Here is a 20,029-nt window from a genome sequence, read left to right on the forward strand (position 1 = left end):
TGCATCTTTCTCCGCACTCTGTTTTATCTTGCTTATACGAAACGATTTATTGTTGGAAATTCGTGAAACTTGTGATAAGAGTCAGTTAATGATAAAGATGTTCGGGGAGTTCTTACCCCCCCACGTGACTGTGGGATATCCATCGTATAATAATTGCTTAATATTCGTAAGGGGATTCGGGAAAAGTCGATCCTCTTTCGGGCGAGTCACACTCCTTCATATACATCAGGAGTCCACTGATGAAACGGAACCAGGGAAGGTTTGAAACCCATTCCTACCACAATACACGTGATGGAAATGTATATTCCAATAGAATTATACATCTGGGTAGACACAAGTCCGTCAACTATCTCATCGAGTTGAAATTTTCCACCAGATAATCCGTATGGTGGGGAAAACCCATAAGCTAGAATGGCTGAATTGGCCCCGCCCATTAAAAGGAACTTCATGGTCGCCTCATTAGATCTTATATCCCTTTTCGTGTATCCGGATAATAGATAAGAAGATAAGCTCAGACACTCCAAAGCTACAAAAATAGTTATTGAATCATCTGCACGGCATGAAAACATTCCCCCTAGACCCGCGGTTGATATAAATAACGAAAACTCTGTCAAGGCTATTTTTGCGCATCGTACGTAATCAACTGATAATGGAACAGATAGTAATGGACAGATCAGGAGGAGTAGTCTGAATATATTGCTGAAAGTGTTGATCTGGATACTTCCATAAAAAATTGAAACAGTTTTGGTTTGCCATTGACACAACGAGAGTACTATGCTAATGACTAAGGATGTTAGGGAAATTCGATGAAGCAGAGGTGTATCTCTCCCCTTAGATACTAAATCGGCAATAGCTATTGTTACTAAGCCGGAAATTCTACTAAACTCTGGAAGAATCGAGAAATTATCGCGGAGGAAGAGGGGATCAATACTTTTCGTAGTTCGAAGCAGGTTGATACTTAGAAATGGAGTAACTATTACGGTACTTTATATTGAAACTTCGCTAAAAAAGTCAATAATTTGTTCAAAATTTCCCGTGTCTTGACTGAAAAAACAAACTTTTACATTTAGAGATTCATATTTGACCGATGGATGAGTAGTCCCTCTATAATAAAGTAGAGGGAGAGGGAGACATATATCTAGAGATACCTCGACATTTATAAAACATATCTCGTTAGATATTTCTATTTCTCCCATGTCTCTACTCACTTAGTCTCCACCTATCTAGATGTCCCTGCCATGTCTCGATATGAGTCATGCAAGGATACTACATTGAGGGTTTCAACCCACAAATAGAATAGAAAATTGTGGATTGAAAGGAAAAACTGAGACTACCGTAGATGGGCGAAAGCCTTATTAGCTTCAGCCATCTTATGAGTCTCCTCCTTCTTACGCACAGCACTGCCGTGATTTCTAGCGGCATCCATTGATTCGTCACTCAGTCTTGAAGCCATACTTCGACCTGAACGTTTTCGGCACGCAACCAATAACCATCGGATAGCCGAAGCTTTTCCTTCTGAAGGTAATATTTCAACGGGAACTCGATACGTCGATCCACCTACACGTTTAGATTCTGTTACTATATCGGGGGTTACTCTACGTATAGCTTGTCGCAAAACAGACGGTGGATTCCTATTCGTCTTTTCCTTAATCCGCTTCATAGCCAGGTAAAAAATAGGATAAGCTAGAGATTTATTACCATCCCTGAGAATGCGATCAACCAACATATTCACCAATCTATTATGATAAATTGGATCCGATTCTATATTTCCCTTTCTGTTCGCTACATTGCTCCAATCGAGTATGAGTTTGCAGATGCGTCAGATTTCAATCCTATCTCAACAGTATCCTACAGAATTATTTTGGCTTTTTTACTCCATATTGTGGGGGGGGGGTGGGGGGGTTCCTTAAGCCCCCCCTCTTGAGGTTTCAAAAATCAATCTCTTGGTTCTATCTATTTGGGGTAAAAAAATAGTCTCACTAGGTTCTCATAGGGAGGCTTGGGCCTACCTATCCAGATAATGGCCCCTCTAACAAATAACTACTCAGCTGTCTTCCATGTCGGAGGAGGATAATTCGCCTGCCTCCTCCCGTTCCAGGGCCTCTTCCCGTTCAAGGTCGGAGTAGGAGAATTCGCCCGCCCCCTCCCGTTCCGGGGCCTCTTCCACTTCCATGTCGGAGAATTCGACCGCCTCTTCCCCTTCCGAGTCGTCAATCGGGCGATCGATTGGGAAATCCCCTTCGATTAATGCCAGGAAAAGGCTTTGACAGGGCCTCCACATTAAAAATGCATAATACTGAAGGGTTCGGGCGTGTGCCTGTTTCTCCTCAAACGAAAGTTTGTCGAAGCTCTCCTCATCTAGTGGAATTTTTGGTGATGGGCTAGCTTCCCGGGATTTCGGCTCAACAATCGTTTCTTCTGGTTCTTCCGGCTCCACCTCCTCCCTGAAGAAGGCTTTGGCTGTATCCCCAAGGATACGGAGGTCCGCCCTTACTAGTCTTCCCAGTCGGAAGACCCCTGCCCTTGTCCTCGGCGGAGCTCCGTGTGGATAAAATCAAGCTGGGCGACGGGATTCATTGTTTGACCGAACTCATAAACGTTGGCTCCCGTCGGAACCCCCCGCTTGCATTGGTCTGAAAGATCGGCATAATCTACCAAATCCTGTCGCAGGTAGGCCAATGGGTTTTCTGAATGAAGATTCTCCAAAACCTCTATGGCAGGGAAGGTCATTTTGGGGAGAATCTTTCCTTTCCCTGTGAGTTCCCTATAAAATAGGGACTCGGGTAGGCTTGACTCTGACCCGGTACTACCCGTGCTGGCGCCAGAGAGGCCGGGCCTGTCGTATTCATGGTCATAATCCTGCTCGTGATAGTTCATTTCCCTATATAGTTTTTTTACATTTTAGGAAATTCAGTATCATTCTACGATGATCAAATTTCCAACAGGGGTCCGGGCTGTCGAACCACGTCTCCCGGAAATTCTCAGTACATATGGCGGAAAACGCTTTTCACATATCGAGGTCGGAATGGGATCGGGTGTTTCACGTCTTACTAGAGTGCCCGGACTGTGGTAGAAAATCTTTCAATTCCGTAGTTTCGATCATTATTATACGATAACTTTTGAGCATTTCGGGAAGCGGGTAGGAGGACGCGCTATTCGTTTGCATCCATTGGTTTGTGGTGGGTTTGATGCAGATTTTGACGGAGATCAGATGGCCGTCCATGTACCTTCATCTTTAGAAGCTCAGACTGAAGCTCGTTTTGTTTTCGCATGCAAATCTATGGAAGGAATCGCACTCCGTTGGACGATACATCCTTCGGCACTACTCCAATCAACACTGGCAGCTCGCCTCGCGAATAGTCGAGATTCAGCCAGCTAAACCTTTGCTTCGCCTGGGTTCGGTTTTGGAGCAAGCCTTGAAGATTGCTTGATTTCAAGTCCATGGCTGGTATTAGGGTGGTTGGTTGGCCCACCTTTGAGACAAGACGTGACATGTCCTTTCCCCCAACGGTCACGCACTAATGCCGGGAGTAAATCACATTACGCCCCATGTTTATCTTGTTCGTGAAGGGCTCTCTTGCCGGCATGTTTGGCGGGAATGTGGTCTAAAGTTTAGTTTTTTTTCTTCGCCGAAAAGCTCTCGATACACTGGTGCGTGCATATGGCCGGAAAACCTTTGGTTCAAGATGAATTCGGCCAGGGTGAGAACCGGCGTGTTGGCATTAACGATCATGCTCTCATCTTTCGAATCAGTCGTTACGGGGTCAATGAGCTAGCTCATAGCTACGAGAGAGGTTCCCGCCGGAACGAGGTTCTGGGGTACGAAATAAAGCGACGAGGATCAACGAGTGGGAACGAGAGCATTTTGGTGGTGGTCCTCTGGACCCCTTCGGAAGTTCCAAAGGATACTCTTAGGTGGGGTTCCTGCCGGGCCTTTTGGTGGTGGTCCTCCGGACTGTTTAAGTGTTGGTCCCGGGGGGTACTTGGGTCTCCCATCCAACGCATTTTTGCTTGCGCTAGCGGTTCCTACCGAACCTGACCTGCTTTCATCTTGGAACTCGACCTGCTTCATTCATCGCCGAGGGCTGGGGCACTCGACCGCAAAGGGGGAGAAGCTTTCACGACTTCCCACGGTATGGCCATTACTCTTAAAAACAGCTTGCTGGTTTCACCGTTATGAGCCAGTTATTGAAAAAGCGTTCGCACGCTTATGGGGCAAAAGGCCGAAGGAGGACTCCTTTTCCTGCCTGCCTGTAGGTTTTTGTGGTCCTCCGGACTCCACAAAGTCGTAGCTCTTTGATTTACCCCTAGCCACAAGTCATCCCCGTATTTTGCCACATACGTGGGTTCGGTCCTCCAAGGCCTCTGTGGAGAGCTCAATTCAACCTGCTCATGGCTAGATCAATCGGTTTCGGGTCAAATAGAAACAACGCCGAAGATTCAACCTCGTTGCGCCTACACCTAATGGCTTAAGCCGCTGTTTCCATTTACTCGCTGACCCATTATGCAAAAGGTACGCCGTTAGAGTGTGCCGAGCGAGAGCCGACAACGCAAAGCTTCGCTCAAGGGTTCTATCGAACATTAGTGGCTTCGCCTCCGAAAGCTATAGCGCTTTCTCAGCCTCGCGTATGCGTTCTATCGAACATTAGTGGCTTCGCCTCCGAAAGCTATAGCGCTTTCGGAGCCTCGTTCCTTCGACTGATGGTTCGCATCGGATTTCAGGTTTTCTATTGCACTCCCGGCATATGGCGGGGTCTTTTCACCTTTCCCTCACGGTACTTGTAGTACGCTATCGGTCATTGAGGAATACTTAGGCCGCGAGGGTGGTCCCCCTTAATCACGTAAAAGCGATCATGATTCAAACACGGTATCCGCGTTTTGCAACGGTAATCAAACCTGCCAGGAAAGATCTACGGGGCTATCACCTTCTTTGGCCAGATCTTCCAACCTTTTCAGAATTCCTTGAGGGGGGGTTTCCACCCCCCCCCCTTGCAAGTTCCCCCCCGCACGGGGCCGGGGAAAGCGGGGGTCCCCCTCTCGGGGCCCTTTCCCCTTTTTTTGCCTAATCCGCTTCCGCTCGCCGCTACTAACGGAGTCTCAGTTGATTTCCTTTCCTTTAGCTACAATGATGTTTCGGTTCGCTAAGTTTTTCAAGTCCGAGGCGGAGCCGCAGCACACGGCATGCCCGGCAAGCTTGGATACGGTTTCCCGATTGGAGATCCATGGATCACAGACGGTATCTCCCCATGGCCTTTCGCCTTTGAAAGCGTCCTTCCTTCTCAATGCCCAGGCATCCATCCAATGCATTCTTTTCGATACAGTAGGAATTGAACCTACCGAACACCGTACAAAATCTTAGGCAATGAGTGTCCGGTTTGTGATCGCGCAACACTCAACCTGTGACTGCGTCTCCATTGGTGAACTGAAAACGCCTCAAGCCTTGGGGACTCAACCAGTGAACCTCAGAATTCATTCTTGCCCAGGCCAAGACATTCCAATGACCTTTCGGTCGTCGAAGCGCAACTGCAAACTCCCGATCAATTTTCATGGATGATTGGTGACATTGAAGAAAAAAGCCGAGGTTCCATCCACTACCAGATGAATGAGAATTCTGCGTGGGCACTCGGGTGTTTCACCTCATTTGATTTTCGATCCCTTGACACCAAAAATACCGCCGCGTTCGGATGGAAACGCGTGGTAGCGTTTTCGCCACGGAGGTAGGAAACGCCTTAGTTGAGAGAGATGAAGAACGGTAGGCGTTTTTCCCGAGGCGGACAAAGAAGTCTGAGAAAGCGCTGGGAACCCCTTTCATTAAAGTGCCATTCTCTTGTAGAAATTTCGTTGTGCCGGCACTTACCTCGCCTAGGGGCCTCTTCAGTCCCCGGGCAAACGGGTTCTCAGAGGGGATCTGGCAGAAATGGATAATTTCATATATGATGGGTGGGCTGGTGGTAAAGTCTTTAACTGGATTGACTGTTCCAGGTTCCGTAGCTTCACCTCTTCCCAAAAAGAAATTGAAATCTGCTAAGAGGAAAAACCTGAATGGAATGGAATGGAATGGAATGGAATGGAATGGAATGGAATGGAATGGAATGGAATGGAATGGAATGGAAGTACCAAACTTATACTCCGAAACGATATGAGCTAGGAGTTCGAGATTCCTCTTGAAAACAGAATCCCAGCGGTTCCCCCGGCGTGGGGGGAGTGTGTAATCCTAGCGGAGCTAAGATCACAGCGCGTGATGTTGCGTGGAAGCTTGTTGCCCACTACCCCATGCCCGGGATTCCGATCCCGGCCCCCCGTCGGTTTTTTCGAATCTCTGGCCACAACCAAGAAATAGGACATCAAGGCAATCCACCAATCAATCCCCTTGCCCGGCTTCGGTCTACAGCTCGGCCTGGCTGAACGTCTTGGTTGGCGTTGATTGGTCTTCTGTTTTGGGCTTCGACCGAAGGTTCTCATCCTCCTTCGAACTCTATTTCGCTATGAGGATAGCAGCGCAAAGTAGTCGGGATTCAAGCGTTGGGATGATGTGTTTTTGGCGAATAACGGGATTCGAACCCGTGTTTTCAAATTCACAATCTGACACTCTGACCCATTGAGTTATACTCGCCCTTGGGGCTCCCCGCAAGCAAGCCCCAAGGGCCCGCCCAACAAACCAATTCAGACACGCCCATACTCGCTATCGGATTCGAACCGATAACCCTTGAAATGGAACAGATTCGAAGTCTGTCGTGTTTACCAATTTCACCAAGCAAGTATGCTCACTATCGGACTCGAACCGATAACCCTTGAAATGGAACAGATTTTGAGTCTGTCGTGTTTACCATTTTCACCAAGTGAGCAAACGGGGGAAGCAAAGCTCCGGGGGCGGAGATCAGAATCTCTTGCTGCTCCGCCCGACCCACCCGGGCCCCCGTCCGCCACTTTCTTCTCTAGACACCCCGGCTCCGCTAGACGGAGCTTGCTCTGGCTTGGCCGGACCTGCGGTTCTTTACCGAGGGCGGGAGGGATTGAGGCGACCATGCCGACCTGGAGCAGCAGCCCCCTGTAGCTGGCTTGAGGTCGCCCACGCTTTCTCGTGTTTATCAACCCTTTCGTTTTGCCTCCTCTTTACCGATTCATACCAGTCCATCTACGATCCGAGTAACCTTTTTGCCGAGTGTGCTTGGCGCAAAGCCCTTTTTCCTGAACGAGATATAAAAACTCGGATTCTTATTATTATTATTGGATTACTACTATTCTACTATTACTGTCATTCCCAATTGATATTATCATCAGATTCCCATTATCCTTATCACTATCGGATTATTAGAATTATTGCCCTATTCCTGGCAAGGCGGAGAACCCGGGAAGAAACCCAATCCTTTGGTCCCTACCTTTGGCCTTCATCCTTTACTAGTATTGGAGCGAAAAGTATTGACCCATACTTTAGGTAGGTCACGGAGTGAGACCTCGATTTGTTGAGAGGGCCACTTCTCCCGGGGAACCGGAGGGAGGAGGAGTTCTGTTTCGTTGAAACGATGCCCTACAGGCACTAACCTGAAGGGCTGGCAAGTGCCCCGGAGGTGCACCAAGTACCTACCCCGGAGACCTACGGAGAGGTAAGTAGCCCGATTGCCAAACCGACCTACGGGTAGCCCCGGGGGGCTGTCAAGGTAACCCGCCCGAAGGGAAGGGCAACAAGTAACCCAAGGGGAGTGTGGGGGTAGCCCCGCCTCGCAGGCGGGGTGGTAAGGTAGCCCGGTGGCCCCGGGATGAAGCGCTATCCCGGGCCGGCTCCCAGGACCCCCGCTCGCCCCTATGCTATGGGGGGCCTCTCTGTGCCGGGGAGTCCCCTTGTGGTTGGCTTTGCAGGTCGGCCTGCCGGCTCCCCTCTCGGGGTATTGAAAATTACTCGACCGAAGGGAAGAGGCCCGGAGTAGGCGGGTCCAGCTGGTTTTGGAAGCCGGTTGGCTAGAAGCATATTCCTGGGCTTCGACTCGATTTCTATCGATTCCCTTCGATTTCCGTCTTGGTGATGTTCCCCATAGAAGCATGTTTGATAAGCGCTTGTTTCGATTCCCGTGATTCGGGGCGATCAGCAGAGGCCGGGTCTTTCTCTTGTTATGGAGTCGGAGCATTGTGGGATAGAATTTCTATATGGAAGGCCTTCAGTGATCAGTTTAGTTCGACCTCGCGTTGGCATCGACCACTGCTCATCAATTGCATCGACACTACGAACCACGAATTGCATCATCAAGTAATAGTTGTGGTAGTTAGCCTAAACTTCTCAAACTCACTCCTTGGCCTAATAGGCTGAATTGATGGGAAGGCCTAACTGTTCAAATTATTGGTGATTCAGGAAGTCCTTGTTTGTGCTGTTTGTGGATGAGGTCCATATTGATCGTTTAAGTGCAGGTTTTCCGTTTTAGTCGGATACCTCCATGTTAGTGAGCCATGGTTTTGCTAGAGCGAATAGGCGTCTACGGCTATAACCGTCATCCAGCCTTTCCTAACGTCATCTGAGCAAGGGAAATCTTGATTTCCCAATTTACCGGGGGGTGGTTTAGAGATTAAGATCCTAGCCATGAGGATAGAATAGCTGAGGGCTACGAGGTGGATCGTTAGATGAACCGATAGGGAACATCTAGGAGGGTGTGGATCTGACGATCGAGAGAGTGGGACAGAAGCCGGGTAGGATATAAGCTATCTTTTTCACCCTGTTAGCCAGGGGTTAGCAGTATTTAATGGAAAATTGGGTAAAAAGAAAGAAAGTTCCTAGCTGTTCGACCCCATAGGTTGGAAGCTGTATGCTTCCGGCTCGAAGCTAGAAAAGGAGGATCATGGAAAAGCTGTATGTCGGAAGTTGGATCCTGGCTGAGCTGTTCAGAAAGACCGATTCGTAGGGAATGTGCTGATCGAAGGCTTTATCCAGAGATCGAATGGTAGGCATAGAGCATTTCGTCGCCCGAGAGGCAACTACGTGGTCGAGATATACATTGCTGCTGGGATTGAATTCCAGAAGGTTCCTTGGAGAAGCCGAAGCCTTGCTCTCGGGGGTATCCTTTCTGGCCGGTGCACATCGCTCGCTCGCAGCGCAGGCCAAGGATCTTTGCTTCTAGCCAACCTTGGGCCAAGGATCGGATCTTCCCGTTGCGTGGCTGCCCCGATCGCATAGCTTGCTTTCGACAACAAATAGGAATTCCCGTCGTAATGAGTAGGCTGGTTTATGAAATCCGAGATCCGAGGCACACTCCGCCCTAGAGCTATACACGCGCACAGGCCAACACTTTTTTCTATTCTATTCTATTCTATTCTATTCTATTCTATTCTATTCTATTCTATTCTAAAGGTCATTCAAACCAGAACAGAAACCAAATGCGGGCAATTTACAACGCAAGAAAGACAACTCGACTTTGGGGCACTCCGACAACCACCGGCACCATCGGGGAATCGAACGAAGAGAGTTCGTCCGCTAGGTGTGGTCGAACTGAGGCATGAGGGATATCAAGTAGTTACAACATTAGAGACCAGACATTCGCGTTCGCGGGATGACAGCGATCAAACTTCCTCGCTTCACTCAGTAATAGGAATCATAGGATCCTCCTCCGCAATTTCTTTCACTTGGTCAATCAAATAAGGGCTGGCCGGGGCTGGCTGGTTAGATATTGGATGTTCGAGCTTCCCTCCCCGCTCCCCTCTCATTCTTCGGTTGCTTCGCTTCTCTTTCCTAATTTGCTTCGGCATTGGGAGAGGCAGGATTCGAACCTACGTAGAAAACCTTCAACAGATTTGCAGTCTGTCGCTTTTAACCACTCGGCCACTCTCCCAGTAAGCTTCGACCTTCTGAGCCGAGATCGCGAGACATTGATAAATCGGTCAATCCACACGTCCTAACCCGTTCCAATGGACTAATCAAACAAGTAGAAGTTCGAGGAATCAAACAAGTAGAGGCATTCCCCAACGGTATATGATCCAATGTGCACTTTCTGCATCCTACAGGACTCGAACCTGTGACCTTCAACTTAGAAGGTTGTTGCTCTATCCAACTGAGCTGAGAATGCTGTACATTACTAACCACTTCGCGAAGAAAGAATGGGAAAGATGGGTACCTTTTAATTAATTAACTTTTTAGTCTCCATTCCTTATATACTACAACCGGACCGCCGCGAACACTGATAAACGCGCGTTCTGAACAAGCAGCCACTGGGGGTGACATAGACATATGTATACTTCCATATCTGTATGTCAGTTATTTCGGCCGTCGGCTGGGCGGCATTGAAGAGATCGGGAGTCAAGTCTGAATAGCGGTAACGAATTTTCGTTACCAATCTCGCAGTAAAAAAGCAAACGAAGATTATCGTATAATAATCCATGAATATTCGAAAAAGCGTAGCCATTCATATTACACCTTTTACTTAATAACCACCTGCGAATTGATGACCTCCTTGTGGGGTTGGTAGCGATCGAACAATCAAAGGCTAAGTACCAGCTGTATTTGCACTTTCTCTGTTCGGTGCTTTTGTCGTTAGCACTCTTTTGTTCATTAATCAAGCGTGTTCGTTCCGTCCGGGCATCCTAGTAAGACGCGGAACACCCGATCCCATTCCGACCCCGATATGTGAAAGGCGTTTTCTGCCATATGTACTGAGAATTATCGGGAGACGTGGTTGACAGCCCGGACCCTCATGCACACTCGTGCTGTTTGTCACTAAACATTCGAAAAAACGAATCACAAACACCCTTTAATTTAATTCCCGAGAGGGGAATGAATTTATGCCGACAATGATGAGGGAGGGTTTTGATGGGGCCCGACCCTTTTTCCCATGAAAAAAAGCGAGATAGATTAAAATTGGTAAATCGATCGGCTGAAAGCCGAACGTTTGCGGTTCGAACCCGTCTTGCCTGCCTCGGTTTTGCACCTTCCGTACAATTGAATGGTCATTTGGTGGCGCTAGCCATTCTCCAATTTTGGGCTTAATGCTGGTATGTGGCATTTATTGACCGATTATTCGTTAGAGATGGGCCTTTTTGAAACTTTTTTTAAGCACCAGAAGCCTGCTGCGAGCACAACCAAGATTCGCAGCGGAATTTTTATGTGTGTTCCTGCTAGTGAGAGAATTTTCAGCTGCGGCGAAGTGTCCGCTAGCAGCATGGTGGGCGGACCGGGGCCGTTTGGCTTTTGCCAGCAGTGAAAGCATGAATCGCCTACATTAGTAGCGGGGTCGTCGGGGTAGCGTATGATCTACGCTATCCCCTTCGGCCCCCCCGGGGCTCGTCGTAAGTTATTGCTTAGATGGCAAAATCCCCCAAAACCCTTGATCCTGGCTCAGAATGAACGCTAGCGATATGCTTAACACATGCAAGTCGAACGTTGTTTTCGTCCTTACGGGGCCACCAACCGCAAAGCCGGTTCCCCCCCTTGGTGGTTGGCTTTGCCTTCTTCTTAGGCAAAAAAAAGTGGTTTGGATTCGGTGAAGCGAAGCGTTTTCTGCTTGGTGGGGCCCCCCCCACCCCCCAAACAGAAGTGTACCACCGGCAGGATCCGCCCCGCCTTTGCTTGTCTTGTCAAATGCCCCACGTGAGAACAGTTGGAAACAAAGTGGCGAACGGGTGCGTAACGCGTGGGAATCTGCCAAACAGTTTGGGCTTTTTTCTCTGACCGGGGAAACGCGAAGCGCAGAAGGTCTTCCGACCGTCTTAGCCTTTGTTCGTTTCGCTAACCAAAGTGCTTGTAGCTCAATTGGATAGAGCACCAAACTACGGATTTGGGGGTTGAGAGTTCGAATCTTTCCAAGCATGGGTCGAAAACAACGCGTAGCGTTTTCACAGGGAAGCGCGCAGCGCCCCGCCTATCGATCAACAAAGGAACGTCGATAAGTCATCAAAGTTTCAAGTCAGTGGTTCCAATCCACAACGAAGCCGCGGAGAAAGCTATAGCGCTTTCTCCGCTCCGCACCCGGCTCTGGTTCCGCTGGCGGAAATAGCTTAATGGTAGAGTATAGCCTTGCCAAGGCTGAAGTTGAGGGTTCGAGTCCCTTTTTCCGCTTGCAGAATTACGTCCTACGGCCACTCGGGTTTTGTTCCTGACGTTTATCAGTTTCTCGGGTTGTGGCCGGAGGGTTCCGGTTGGGCCGAGGTTTCCGAATTTCATAAGAATTCCGCCATCAAAAAGATCATGCAAGAAGGCAGTATCTTCCAAACAAATTCCATAATCTGCGAATCCAGCTTTGCCCCGCCACATCCTTCCTGCTTCGTATAATCCAACCAACCAACGGCAGGGACTTCATCAACCTGGCAGGAATTCATCGATCATCAAAGAAAGCCGGCGAAGCGCAGCGACCGAAGCAAGCGATCCTTGCCCAAGGCCTTGGTTGAAACAAGTCCTCAACCCTTAGCGAAGTGTTAACCGGATCAACACCTCAAACCATCTTAACGGTGAGGTAGTCATTCCAGCCTTTACTTCGCCGAATGGGATGGTTAAATAATACGGCGAAGCCTAGAAAGTGGAAGGCTCAAAGTAAGCCTTCCACTTCGTTCGCTTTGCGAACTACTTGCTAGCCTGCAAGCCAAGAAGATCCCACATCGAAGCTACGGAGACCGGTCGGTTGATGATCGAATTGTCTCCAGTGTTTGGATGCAGGACGAAGAGACCTGTGCGCCCTTCAGCCTCGGGATCTGGAATTTGATGGTGAGCGTATTGGCCTAGCCTTGTGAGACTCGTCCAATGGCAAAGGCTAAAGGCGCGCCCGCCCCTTTCTTTGTTTTTGTCGGGTAAGCGCTACGCGCAGGCAAAAAGGCATAAGGTATATTGAGTATTTTCTAACTGTTATATACCTCATCAGGAGGTAGGATGGTACCTATAGCTGAGCTTAAGCTCGCCTGCCTAGCAGCCTTATTCCCGGAGAAAAAAGCGCAAGGCGTTTGCCTCGCCGGCGGCGTTTGAGGCGAATAGCCGCCTTGCCAGCGATTAAGGCAAATAATATATTACGTATGAGTTGAGATATGTATTACATACGTGATACTGATCATATACATATCAAAAGAGAACAGTAGGAGTTAGCTATTCGATTGCTCCGCCAATGATTTACGATATTGAATAGCCATTTCTTCCTTCTGTTCTGGGGAAGGCAGTGTCTCTCTATTTCATTTCTATGGGGAGATTTTATAGAATTATAGTGAGGTTCAGGGAATACCACAGCATTGGGTTTTTCATACTCGACCTCCGAATAGTGTGGATAATAATAGTCCAGATAATGAAAATAAAAAGGAGAAGTTTTTTTCCTCTCATAATGGAAGAGGGGATACTTTTCAGGTATCCAATAACCTTTATGACTGAAAGGATAATGGGAAGAATCTTTATAAATAGAGAGATAGGAGGGAAGTCTCGAAGGAGATCATTTTCTTTATTTCAGTTATTCTGTCGATTTTCTAATTCGTTCCCTCTTTTCTTTATACCATGCTATGTCTGGTTTGATAGGATCTCAAGAAGCTTCTTTAATAGGTGTGGGATCACCGCAGGGTACTGTAGAACCAGGAATATTGACTATTTTGGGATTGGCATAAATATGTTTATGACTTGTTGGCTACCTGGCTTATAAAATATGTTCACGAGAGGGAATACGAACCGGAATAACGTCCGATCTTTTTTCTAGAAAGGGTAGAAGATTGATGTGTTTCCCTTTAATAGTTTTTAGTAACGGTTTGAGCTTTTACATCTTTCCCTTCATGAGTAATCCGTAAGAGGGGGACGACTTTCACGAAGTATGTGATTTTTCGGAGAAATCTTCAGATTTTCGTCTTTTGGATGGTTTTTTCCGGAGCTCCTTTCGAAAGGAGGGAAACCCCAAAATTAGGTCGGCCAAATTCCCAGATTTCCCTCTTTTCCATGATTTTTTCAGAAGCCTCTCCCTCCGAATAAGGGGAAATCCCCACTCCCGAATAAGGGCTCTCTTTCTCGGATTGAGTCTTTTATGCCGAACATTTTCTCCTATTTGACGACGAATTTTAGATCCTGATGCCGACGTATTTGTTTCTGTCCATTATCTTTCCGTCTTTGATATTCATGACAGTTTGTGGTGTTTGGGCAGAGAACGCTTGGCGTTTTCCGCGTTGCCACCTTTTCCGCGCTTGCTTGGAAGTTTCGAATGCATGAGCATAGCCCGTATGCACGGGAGCTTCGAATGCATGAGCATAGCCCGTATGCACGGGAGCCCCTTTCCTTCCTGCGCTACAGCCGCTTCCCGAGCTTCTTGCCCGCGTTGCGGCACCCGCTTTTCCCTTGCTTGGAAGGGGTTCTCTTCGTTTTTCAACCCAATCACTTTCAGAATGCTATGGATTTTCGGAAGACTATCAAAAGGATACGCGAGAATAGGCAAATACAAAATCTTGCTGCCAAAGGCTGCTGCCAGAGCCTCATTTTTCCCATCTCTAATTCCATGGGGTTCTTCCGGGGAACCGATGGCGCTTAGCCCGGACCAACCCGAACCGAGGGTCCCTCCCCCAACCCCGAAAAGGTAGGAATCTGTTCAAATCTGGTATCGGCGGACGGTCGGGGATCTCTATGTCGGGTGTTTGGTCTAACCCCTCACCTGGCCGAAGGGAACCTCTCAGCAGCAACAGATAGATTTCCGTTTCGCCTGCAAAGCGCGAGGCTGGAATCGTTCTTTGGAGAACACTTAGCCCAAGGTTGGGAAGCTTGGATCCGGGGTACCTCGTTTGAGGTCCCGTTCGCGACTTCTGCCCACCGGGGGATAGACGCTCGCGGTTCTGGCGGCGAAGTGGTAACCAAAACCTATCCGAAAGGATGGAGTTTCGAGATTGGTCAGCCTCTTGGGGCTTACTCGTCTTGGCCTTGCTTTTCTTTGTGCCACCATATGGTGGTCCGAATCGCAGCCAGGAGATCCGGTTATAATAGGATCTTCAGAAATTCTGGTGTACTGGGAGACGACCCAGTAATAGGTGGCCGCCGGGTGGCGAATATATATCGTTGATTATGCCCCGTATAGATGTCACTATCAATTCGAGTAGGAGCCAAATATCTAATAATGGTTCTTACGAATCTGCCAAACGATTTATTTGGCGGAACATTGATGTGTCGCCTATCTCTCCTAAGTGGATAACCGCCGTCCGTAGATCATCGGCGATAACTTTATCCCCACTGGTGGAGAGGCTCCGGGAGTACCGTGAGGTACGGATAGCCGAAACTTATCGACTATTCGGAGCCGGGTATAAGGTGCTTGTTAAGCCCCCCAGACACGGGCGTTGGCTTCGGCACAAAATAATGATGCATTCACCGTCGGGACCTTTTCCGATCCCGTTGCAGTGGTGGCTGTCTATTGGTCAGACAAGACCACGTGACGCATCACATCAAGCGCTTCTTGGCGGCCATTAGGCGTTGGGAAGAGTGGAAGGTTGACTTCCGGAACATACCGATACTCATCTCAACGAATGGGTCCGGGACGGGAGAAGTACGTCCTTTCGTCCTGGGTAAGACAATGGACTGACTATCTCTCACCGAGACTGGTAGAGATAATGGAAAGGGGACACTACGACGTGTCGGTGTGGTGGAAAGCGATTAATGTCGTTCCCACATCACCGGATTATCCGAGGGCTGTGAAAAACAGTCAGTCAAAGGTATGGAACTATGTTCCGCATCTGGGATGAGGTTTCCGCACCGATACGGGGTCCACGGGTGCTAGATGAGGCATCATCTGGCATCAAGCCTTGGGTCACCCAGAAAGAGCAGGAAAGGCTCGGATGGGGGTAGGGGGGGAGGATGAGAATCGGCGGTTGGCATCCGGTTCAGTTCGGAGAAGAAGGGTTGGCATGTTTATGTGTTCCGCACGTCAATATCGAAATCCACGTGTCCCTTGAGATGGGCAAGAAAATAAGGCTGCAGGGAGTGCAGTTCAGAATTGACGAACCGAAGGCAGGGATAATCCCTGAAGAGAATACACGAGAAGCGTCTGGGAATTGTGTATTCTAGAAGGGTAGTGGTCTAATCCACGGCAACCACTAACTCCTCCTGAAGGCTAGAGAGGGGTAGGGAACGAAAAACTACTGACAAGGTTATTCAGATTTCCACCCTCTTGATCAACTACGAAGAAGAAAACATGACAAATAAACGGAGTCTTGCTATCATGCTCACGGTGATAGGTTCCTAGAGTCAACCGGTCTCCGGGGGCTACGGCCAGAGGTAGAGCAACGATCGTTGGGCAGGCTCTATGGCTGGTGTGGATGGCGAAGGGAAAGGGTCCGAACGCCCGTAAGGGTGGTTCGCCTGGCTGCGTCGATCAGAGGTAGTTCCGAATGGGACCATCCAATTCGGCTGGTAAACGCCTAAAAAGACGGGACAGTTGTCGGGAGAGACCTTGCGGGCTTTTTTAACTTGTCAAATCTCTTTCGAGAAACGGCTAGTTCTAACTCCGGACCAGCGGCAGTTGAAGCTTACTCGGGAGCATCATAATATTAATGATCAACTCCCACTTCGCATCGAGCGGATTAGATTCTTGATTTGCTAGATTGGCTAGAAGGTGCTTCTAAGGCCGAAGAGAATAGGGAATAGTTGGGTTTTCGGGTTCTCTATCTGTTTCATAAACAATGGCTAATGAGCCGAGCACCTCGAACCCGCTTGACGAGAGAGATCCTGGAAGATCGAAGATCGACCGACCCCTGATAGATTACGCGCGACATCGAAGGCACTTGGCACGATAGCTTCTTTCTTTGATGAGCTGGCCGAAGGGCAGCAAGGGAGTTAGAAGCTGGTCTGAGGTCGAAGACCGAAGGTCCAATACGAGATGGAGCTGAAAGCAACATCGAATGAAGGCATTGAGATTGGATGCTGCTGGGAGATCTTTGCTCGACCTACCCCCCGCCTAATGATCGAGGGAGCTGAAAGCGACTGAGATCGTAGGGTTTGTTTGCCAAAATAATGGGAATGGTCGATCACTTCGAGGCGAAATAAGAAAAATTGTTTGTTGGCTCTCCGAATAAAACATGATAAGAAAGAATGCCTTTTTGAATGAAATGGGTTGTTTGGCTTTGTCGAATCCAAATGGGGGGACACGAAGCAGAGGCAATCGACGCTGAGCGAATGAATTCAAACCATTTGTTTGCCAATAAAATTCTAATTTCATGAAGAAATTGCTTATTTATTGACCCGAATGGCTGAAAGAAATGACCAAATTGGATGAATAATTCGCCCCAGCAGAAGCTAAAGGGCTATCCGACTTGGCTGGGTCGATCTCTGATACTCCAGCATCTCTGCTCCCTACCGGCACAAGATGAAATATCTCGGGATTAAAGCCGAGAGAGCCAGAGAAAAACGTATAGAATGTGCTCTTCCCCCTGTTGGACTAGGATTATTGCGAAATCGGATTATTGTTATCTGTGCTAGTCAATCATGAAAACAGAGCGATCTGTATTGATCTATAAATTTGCGTATTATAATGGAGCCACGACTGATTTGACCTTTTTCTTCCGCTTCAGGAGAATAGTTCCAATGGTAGAACAATGGTCTCCAAAACCAAAGGTTAAGGGTTCGAATCCCTTTTCTCCTGATTACCTAGCTCGGTACGAAGAGGTTGCGTTTCTTTACCACAGACAAGTATCATACTGGATATGGGGCACATAGCGCTGGGAAGGTCCAGAAAGATATACAAGGACCAGCTATTGCCCGGTTCGACAGGGCCCTAGTAGAGGTAACCAAGGACAAATGGGCCTCAGCCGCCTATTCTTATTTCCCCCAGTCGTACAAGTTCGAGATACTGGCGTAGCAAAAGTGCGTATCATTTGGGTGGCTAAGGGCACCTCTCTAGGCTACCTCCGGCCGGCCATCCGGGCCATAACAACAAATCGGAGGCGGTTCGCCCTTGGGATATCTTTTCCGCTTTTAGCTCCTCCATCTCTTGTGCCGGACGGGAGGGAAGGACGGTCAATTCCGAAAGATTTTCCTTCCTTTGCCTAAGATTTGGCCGTTTCTCCATTTCCGCCATTTCTTGTTTTGGAAATGGGGGTACTTGTTGGTTCCCTAACGGGAACCCCAGCAACTCAGCGCTTTATCTCCGGAGAAGCGCTTTTGCGCGCTTCGCTTCGAGGGTTATCTCTTTCCGGAGCGCGTTTCGCGCCCCGCACGCCATTTCTCTCGGGAATCGGGGAAGGGAATCTCGCGGCCCTCTTCTTCAACCGGAAGCCAGGCCACTTATCCACCACTTCGCTCTAACTAAAAGGCCGAGGGATGGATGCACTTCAATGGCGCAGCGACTCAGGGCACAAAGCGATGAATTACCGGTAGGGATATGTAGTAAGATAAAGCGTCGAGCGATCAATGGAAGAACACCATCGAGAAACGCACCACTCATGGTGTGCTCTTTGATAGTTGATGATCTGGCAATTCCAAGCAAGAGGGCCGGGGGGACGAGAGGACCTTGCCCGAGGGGGGACTCGATACGGGCCGGTAGGCACCGTAGAAGGAAAGGGAGGGCTGTGAGCCCCCTGCAGAGGGTAATTAGCTCAGTTGGTAGAGTGCCTCGTTTACACCGAGAGAGTCAGCGGTTCGAGTCCGTTATTACCCAAGGTTGGTTTTCCAAACCAAACACTGTAATTATGAATTGAATCCGGCGTATGGTTTTCAAATCCACTAATTTGATTGATGGTGGTACAACCACGGGAATCCCGGAAGGGGCAGAAGGAGCGAGCCCGCTTTATCCGCATGACGAAGAAGAAAAAGCTGAATAATACTTGCAAAAAACGTTATCACAGTTGAATGAGACGGAGGAAAGTGGCAGGCAGCCATCCACTTCGTGTCGTGGATGGCTGCCCGCCACTTTCTTCTCACAAAGCTTCACTGCAGCTCCATTGGCTACACGAGCGCAGCAGACGCTTTGTGTAATTCATCCACACCTGCGATTTCTCCTTCGGACTGCATCGCAGGTGTGGAACCACTAAAAGCTTGACAGATGGAGGCAAGGTTCGCAGAGAACGTGAAAAACGAGCAATTCTTTCTTTCTTGGAAACCGAAGAAAAAGAAGGTGCGCTGTCGCATGGCGTTTTCTTGGTTTATGGTACAATTCAAACTACTAGATGGTCATGAAATCTGTGGACCTTTCAATTCAATTGAAAAGCGTTGGGCGAGCGGCAGGGCGTGGCTCCGCTTGCTGCATAGCGAGTAAAGGCCGGGGGGCGGCTGGCTTCGCCTAAAAACCGATCCGAACTTGCAGATTGTGCCATTACTACTACGAGGCCCTCGAAATGCGACAAGACCACGGGTTGACCAACCTTCCTACTGCCACCGCCTTCAGGTGCGAAGCAGGGAGCCCTAGCCCCCGCCCGGCGCTGCGCGGGCCCGCCACGGCGGCCACTCACTTCATTTTCCTCGAAAGCCTCGTTCAGGCGGAAGATATAGTTTCAACCTTCGGATCTCTACTGGCATAGCCGTGCCGAGTGGAAAGATCCCGATGAAGAATCTACGATGATTCATGACGTTTGGGAAAATAGCTTAGTTGGTTAGAGTGCTGGTCTGTCACGCCAGAAGTCGCGGGTTCAAATCCCGTTTTTCCCGGTGAAACTTGAATCAGATTTCCTACAAGCAACGTCTCTGGGAAAAACCCAGTCTTGACTGCTTCTCGAATTTTCTAAAATTTAGTAATGACACGAGTTATTCTCCCTCCGATGGTCCACCCCGCCAAATTCCGTCCGGGAGGGATGGAAGGAGAATGGGAATCGGGATGATGCTCCGGAAGATGGGAATTATCCGTGCAACGATGCTCCGAAGCGTGGTTATTATCCGAAAGAAGGGAGGGAACCTTCGAAATTTACTAATTAGGGAGGAATGACAGGGAAAAGGGCGACTCCGTGGGATGTCTCGATAACAGAACTGACGGGATTGTACGTGGGTATAGTATCGATGAACATATTAAGAATTTCGCTACGACGCAGGGACTTTCCGAACAACTTTGGGATTTGAATGCGAATGATTGGGAGAGTTGGTTAGGCTGTTTCGACAAGTACAACCTGTCATTGGAGGTGTGGCAAAAAATTGCACCGC

General features: G+C 48.8%; 1 protein-coding gene and 5 non-coding genes across 6 annotated transcripts; 2 read left to right on the forward strand and 4 right to left on the reverse strand.

The window, feature by feature from the left end:
- Window positions 1-206: 206 nt before the first annotated feature.
- On the reverse strand, window positions 207-2,877 carry LOC147879244 (uncharacterized). The gene is made up of 4 exons (XM_087372269.1): window positions 2,495-2,877; window positions 2,080-2,261; window positions 1,332-1,782; window positions 207-957 (listed from the first exon to the last, which is right to left on the reverse strand). The coding sequence occupies exons 1-4, from the start codon at window positions 2,875-2,877 to the stop codon at window positions 207-209; spliced, it is 1,767 nt and encodes a 588-aa protein (XP_087228395.1).
- A 3,663-nt stretch (window positions 2,878-6,540) lies between these two features.
- On the reverse strand, window positions 6,541-6,613 carry TRNAH-GUG (transfer RNA histidin (anticodon GUG)). The gene has a single exon. It is a non-coding gene; the product is annotated as a tRNA-His (tRNA).
- Window positions 6,614-6,761: 148 nt separating this feature from the next.
- Window positions 6,762-6,845, reverse strand: TRNAL-CAA (transfer RNA leucine (anticodon CAA)). Its single transcript has one exon. It is a non-coding gene; the product is annotated as a tRNA-Leu (tRNA).
- A 2,884-nt stretch (window positions 6,846-9,729) lies between these two features.
- Window positions 9,730-9,812, reverse strand: TRNAC-GCA (transfer RNA cysteine (anticodon GCA)). Its single transcript has one exon. It is a non-coding gene; the product is annotated as a tRNA-Cys (tRNA).
- An 8,672-nt stretch (window positions 9,813-18,484) lies between these two features.
- Window positions 18,485-18,557, forward strand: TRNAV-UAC (transfer RNA valine (anticodon UAC)). Its single transcript has one exon. It is a non-coding gene; the product is annotated as a tRNA-Val (tRNA).
- Window positions 18,558-19,469: 912 nt separating this feature from the next.
- On the forward strand, window positions 19,470-19,543 carry TRNAD-GUC (transfer RNA aspartic acid (anticodon GUC)). Its single transcript has one exon. It is a non-coding gene; the product is annotated as a tRNA-Asp (tRNA).
- Window positions 19,544-20,029: the final 486 nt, after the last annotated feature.

This window comes from Dipteris shenzhenensis, unplaced genomic scaffold (genome assembly GCF_047967505.1).
Source record: "Dipteris shenzhenensis isolate YYH24624 ecotype China unplaced genomic scaffold, Dip_SZ_1.0 scaf0058, whole genome shotgun sequence".
NCBI lineage: Eukaryota > Viridiplantae > Streptophyta > Polypodiopsida > Gleicheniales > Dipteridaceae > Dipteris > Dipteris shenzhenensis.